Source organism: Oryzias latipes, chromosome 22 (assembly GCF_002234675.1).
Source record: "Oryzias latipes chromosome 22, ASM223467v1".
NCBI lineage: Eukaryota > Metazoa > Chordata > Actinopteri > Beloniformes > Adrianichthyidae > Oryzias > Oryzias latipes.
Window position 1 is genome coordinate 9,556,917 of NC_019880.2, and position 6,187 is coordinate 9,563,103.

The 6,187-nt window shown below is 42.1% G+C and overlaps 1 protein-coding gene across 2 annotated transcripts in view; it reads left to right on the forward strand.

Moving 5' to 3' along the window:
• fancm (Fanconi anemia complementation group M) overlaps positions 1–6,187 on the forward strand; it is a 34,471-nt gene that overhangs the window by 26,393 nt on the left and 1,891 nt on the right. Inside the window, exons 14-20 of one of the 2 annotated variants that reach the window (XM_011490289.2) lie at positions 2,320–3,943; positions 4,033–4,121; positions 4,463–4,531; positions 4,647–4,760; positions 5,422–5,587; positions 5,700–5,806; positions 6,135–6,187. The exon at positions 6,135–6,187 is cut by the window's right edge and continues 417 nt beyond it. In XM_011490289.2, the coding sequence (XP_011488591.1) occupies positions 2,320–3,943; positions 4,033–4,121; positions 4,463–4,531; positions 4,647–4,760; positions 5,422–5,587; positions 5,700–5,806; positions 6,135–6,187 (2,222 nt within the window). The remainder of the gene's footprint in view (positions 1–2,319; positions 3,944–4,032; positions 4,122–4,462; positions 4,532–4,646; positions 4,761–5,421; positions 5,588–5,699; positions 5,807–6,134) is intronic. The other variant, XM_011490290.2, reaches the window with a different exon arrangement.

Here is a 6,187-nt window from a genome sequence, read left to right on the forward strand (position 1 = left end):
CAAAGAAAAAGCCTTTCTTTCTTATTTTTACTTGAGTGTCTTTAAATGCCTTTCACTGGACTAATGAGTGACATTCCACACACTTTAGGGCCAGAACTATTGACTTAACTGATTACCTTTCTTTGGAAATGGTGAGTTAACCCCAGTGCCCCATTCTTTCATCGCAGTTATCTAAGCCAAACGGGGTCAAATAGGTCTCTGAGCAAATTAAAAATAAAAAACCTGATGCAACAAGTTGCAAAAGCTTGATTTTAGTCCTAAGAGAACTCGACAATGATGCTTATAAAACTGGAGAAAAACGTCTCGACTAAAACAGTTTGGTGCCACAATTCATCTTTTATTCTTTTCACTGGACTCATGTTCAGTTTAGTGTAGATTAGGGCTGCACAATATGAGGAAAACTCTATTAGTGATCAATATTGCGATGACAATATAGCTTGCGATACATGAACAAACCGCAAAACCACTAAATACATCATTTCCATTTCACTGCAACAGTTTAATCATTTAAATAAGAGTCAACATAACTTAAATTACACTCCAAATGACCCTCGTCTACATAGGAGGCAAGCATCTTACATATAAGGGCTCCATCCCATTGGTCAATAATGTAAAGGAGACCATCCGATTGGTCAAATGCATAAAGAGATTGATTTGATTTGTTAAATACGTCAAGCTGCCATAAGATTGTTTGTTTTTTTAGCACATTTAAGGAAACCATTTATTGCAATTGTCTTGGAATAGATTTATGTGATGAAGAATAACCGAGTGGGTTCTGGAACCCCACCATGAGGATCTTCCAGCCCAAACAACAAAACTCTAAAATGTTACCAACAGCTCTCCAGCTTGTCCATCTAGGTAAAGGAATAAAGGAGGCCCTCTGAAGGAAAAAAATGTAGACAAATATAGTTATATTTGATATATAAACTGTTTTTTATTTATGACTAGCAGTTAGTGTATATTTGATGAGATTATAAAAAGTTCTTTTTTGAAGCCAGACTGACAAATTGAGTGCGTGCCTCTGAGCATGTGCACAGAATCAATCCGTTTAATGCGAATAAGTGATTAAAACTTCAGGACTGTGTTGTAAAATAATTGGGCTAATGTGTTCTATTTATTCCCCACAGAGTTTTTCAGGTATGTTTTAGATTTTGGGGCTTTTTTTTTAATTTTTTACTCCCTGCTAAAAAAAGATATGGTTGAATTTTTATTTTTATGTGTATTGTTTTCAGAAGAGCTTACCAGCTCTGCTTTGAAGAAAGAATGTTGACCTCAGGTTCACTGAGCATCATTCACCTGCTGGTCGCTGGTTCGATGGCCCCCTGTGGACCCCTGCAGGACACCACTTTAGATAAATCACTTCCAGGTCACACACTTGCCCACATGACAGGTGTTTGGTAACAGGTTCTTTCTTTCTTGCATAAGGAAAACCCGAAAAATCCTAAAATTATGTTATTTGAGTGAGTTTAAAGTATTTTTTTCAAGAGAAACGATAACAACTATTAAAGCTTCACTCCGATCGTCTTTGAACCAGTTGTAAAAGTGTTTCCAGTGCTCTTTTAAATATGATTATGCTGTTTTTAGCCTAAATCAAAAAAACCTTTTTTTAAAGACATATTTTCTGACGAGGGAGTTTATTAGAGTTGTGGAGTGTTGATGCAGAGTTAGGCCGCCACTATTTCCCATCATCCATCTGTTTTACATACTATTCCGCTAGGTAGTAGCCACCCCCACCCCCAAACTAACATTACCCCTGGAACAAAAATGGCGAGCAATATCTGAGCTAACCAGCCTTACAGTTTTGAGCCAGATGTTAGCTCAGATGAGGAAAATGAAGACACAAGCGTGTGACAAAAGTAGCAGCTTGTAATCTGGAAATTACGGTATTTGTCTGCAAGTGGATGCATCCGGATGGGGCGGAGCATGGATTTTGCGACCCTCGATTGTGGTTACATCATCATAACTACAGGCTTTTTCCTGATTTTAACCGATTTAAATAAAGAAATGCTCAGAAATGCAGTTTTAAGCTTCATTCTCATTATAAATGTCCTCCATCAACAGAAAAATTCCACAAGGACATGTTAAAAAAACCCAAACACAATTGAATAAGTTGTCTTGGAATTCGGCCACAGTGTTAAATTCTTTCTTTTGTAAAAAAAAAAAAATACGTATGTCAAGTTTTAATTCTGCTCCTTTTGTGGTTATAATGTCTTCCTAGGACAAGTTGCTGATTAGATTCCAGCGTGAAGAAACTCCGATGCCTCCCCACTTGTTTTCTTAGAGGCCAACCGTCTTTCCTACTTTCTTGTGTCTGTTTAGGGGGAATGTCTTTATGAGCAGGAGCTTCTTCCTTACCACCACAGAGAAGACACGGAGAAAAGAGAACTGAGGAGAGGAAAAGCTGCAAAGATGCGCGTGAAGAGCACCGACAACAAGACAAAATCGTCTGGCTCGTCCTGGTCTGAGCTGCTTGACATCAGGGATGAGGTGGAGGAGGGGAGTGTAGATACACTACCCACACATGCTGGGAGAAAACCGCTGCTTCCTGTTGGCCCTCATAGTGTGGACCCTTGTGATGACTTCAAACTTGACGGCGCTTATCGTCCTCCATCGAGCGTCGACGGGGAAGACTGTGTGATCATAAATGCAAAGAAAGCTGAGGAAACATGCAGAGATCCTGTATGTTTAGATCATTCTCCAAAACGGATGGCTAATGACGATGAGGAGGTGGAACTTCAGGGGATGTTTTACCTTCCGCAGTGGGATTCCCCACAGCTGACCTGTTCTGACAAACCAGGGAAGGATGAAACCCTGAAGGTCATCTTGGCCAACGTGGCTGAACTCCTCTGTCGATCTCCTCCTTCACTGGCTGACATTTCTGATGCCGAGTTAATGCCGCCTTCTCCTAAGCCTCTTCATCCACCCTTCTTTGTTAGCTTTAGCTTGGATGTCGACGATGACGACGACGAATTGATTTGTGAAGCGAACGTTGCGACCTTTGGCCAAAACAAGACATTGGCACTTGAGGAGATTGGTGAAAAGGCTGCGGGGGTTTCAGCTTGTAGTCCCACTTGGGACGAGGTTTTTGAGGATCAAGTCACTTTTGTCGACAACATCACCGATGACGACATCAAGCAGACACATACAAGAGCGATTGGAAATGAGGAGGGTGGGATGAATGAGGAAAATGGCAGCAGGGAAATGAGGAGCGATGAGGTTCTGCTAAATGTGACGGATGATGCTGATGGAGCCTCCCAGATGGACGAGAGCATGGAACTGTTTGAGGATGACAAAGCTTTCCTGCAAATGACAATTCCAGATATTCCCACACCTCCAGAAGGAAATGTTAGATATGCTGAACCTCTACAAATGCAGGACCCAACAAACTCCTGCAGGACTTCTCCTTTACCTGAAAGCACACATCGTTTAAGCAGGGTAGAAACAAAAGACGCGGCTTCCACGGAGCAAAGGACTTCAGCGTTTGTGGCTGAAGGCAGACGTGACTACGCAAAAACTCCAGTGGGAAATGACCTCATCTCACACAGTCCAAATAAGACTCCAGACTATTTAAAATGCCTCCCAATGCAAAAAACCCCCGAACCACTGAAAATCTCAAATGACCTCTTCTCTGTCAACTTTGACCTCGGTTTATCACTGGAAAGCTCCGGCGATGAAGCAGAGGTGGATGCTGCTCCTGCTCCACATGCCACAGCATCTCCACCACCCGAAAAGCAAATGTCTTTGCCCAGTGTTTCGGACTCCTCTACTCCTTACAACAGTTTATCCAGACTGTGCAGTGAGTCCAGATCCTCCAAGCCACAGAGGCCATTGGGGAAAGAAGCTCTCCTATCTCCTATCACACCAACAAGGCCGCGGCAGGCTCTCACGCCTGGTAGCCTGAAACGAAAACGAACAGAAGTGATGGATTCTCCTCCTCAACCAGGTTTGATCCATCGTTTTTGAGAAAAATGTTATTTGGCTAGCTACCCTCTTACCTAATCTGCCTAAGCTGTTTGTCTGGCTTGTTCTTGGCAGAGAGCGACAGTGGCAGTGAGGATGACGTTGTGCTTCACAAAAGAAAAATCCGGAACAAGGTCAACCCTTTGTCGTCTCCAGATGTGGTGGGCAACATTTACCATCAGTCAAGCTCCAATCTGTTCTCTTCTTCTATTCTTTTTGTCCATTTCAATTTAGTAGAAAACTTTCTTGCACAAGAGGTGGTAGAGAAAAATGATGGACTGAGGCTGATGTTGTGGTGCAAAAGAGCCCTAAATTTTTTTTTTTTAAAAGATCAAAGGAGCAAAAAATTCTTTCTGTCTTCCTGTCATCACAAAAAGGTGCCAGCCGTTGTCATGGCAACCACCTTGCCAATAGCAAGGAAAACGCTGTCTTAGCAGAACATGTGTAAAATGAATTAAAAGCACATCAACGTTTAAAAAAAGTTACATATTTTGTGTTGTAGTCCAAGATGAGCAGTGATGTCGACTCTCCACTGGTAGTGAGAAGGAAATGGATCTCTGCACTCAACACAGTAAGCCTGGTGTTTATAGCCTCAGCACATGGATCAGTCAAGATGCTGAGAGGAATGTAATACTTTTATTCATTAGATGCAACATTTCTAAAGAGATTTTCCCTCTTTGTTCCAGTCTGATGTGACTAAAGATGAAGCCGATGATGACTTCCAGAATGAATCCAGGTTGACCCGCAGACCTTCAGCCCCTGGTGCCGGCAGACAACGAGTCAGGCCGGCCAAACATAAGGTCTGTGCAGCGGCAGACGGCTTATTTCACCAACGCCAGTCATAGTTAGTTAGATAGATGAATTCTACAGATTCTAGCAACACCAGCCTGAATCTACAATGTAAAAACTGGATTTAGACTTTTTCTTGGGCTTATACTAACTTTTGATTCACATATTTGCATCTTTAGATGCTAAAAACAGAAAGAAAAAAAATTCAGAGTACAAAATCAGAGGATGGTAAGCCTCTTTTAAAAGACAAACAAAAAGAAATGTCCAACTCCACTCATCTTTTGACCTAGTTTAAAAACATTCCCTGTGTTTTTTTTATTATTATGACATTTTTAGCTTAAATTAAAAATAAAAAAACTGTTGTTTTCTAGGACTTAGTTTCTACAAAGCAGCAGGAGTTCAACCTCACTTTAGCTCCTTATTGCTGAGAGTTCTCTGTTTACATGCTCTCCTGCAGTGTTTTTTCTGCAGTTCAAGATTTGAGGAAAGAAAAACTTAGAAATACAACTTGAAGAAAGATGCTAAATGAAAACACCAAAACGTCATTTTCATCAGAGTGGGTCCATGAACAATCAATGAGTCATTTTGGCATCCATGCGGTTTTATAAAGCTGTGAAGTGATTAAACACTCCGTGACACCAACACCTTGGCATTTTCCATTGCTTCTGCTAGACACGCGTGGCTCTAAAAGGTCGTCAGTTCCTGGATGAAGAGGCAGAGCTGTCTGAAGATGAGGAAGGGGCGGGTGTTTCGTCTGATGAAGAGGACGGAGAAGACCAGAATCGGTCTCTCGACGGCTTTGTGGTCGACAACACGCACTACTCTCAGGAGCTAAATGGTAAACGGCGCGGTGGGCTCTGCAGACCTTTTTACCGCGGTGTTGCCGAAAAGGCCACGCCACACCGTGACATTTACACGTTAGCTCTGCTGTCTGTTCTCTTTTGTGTCAGACTCAGAGATGCAGGGCGTTTATTTGAAATCTGTGAGGAGCCCCGCCGTCCAAGGCAAGTTCAAGATGTCCTACAGGAACCAAAACAACATGGATATTTTTTCACAGGTGAACAGTTTCTTTCCATTTTCTATCAAATGCTGCGTACACACCAGGCAAGTAAGCATTCGGTGTTCACACTAAGCTGTCGCTACCCGATACTAGTCCTTGTACTCAAACGGCTTCCGAGTTAAACTGGTTTAACTTTCAACGAGGGTTCAATGGCCGCATGATTTATACGTAGAGCCCAAAAACGGACCTAAAAGTGTGCATAGGATGCATGAACGGGGGGGTTTTGAACGTGCGTTTACATAATCATTTTATTGGAAGTGGCCGCTTGACCTTTTCATTTAAGCTAAATAACCCTAAATAAATAATTCATTTTCATTTCAACCAGGTCCCTGAGATGGATGAGACGTATGCAGAGGACAGTTTTGTGGTTGGGAGTGA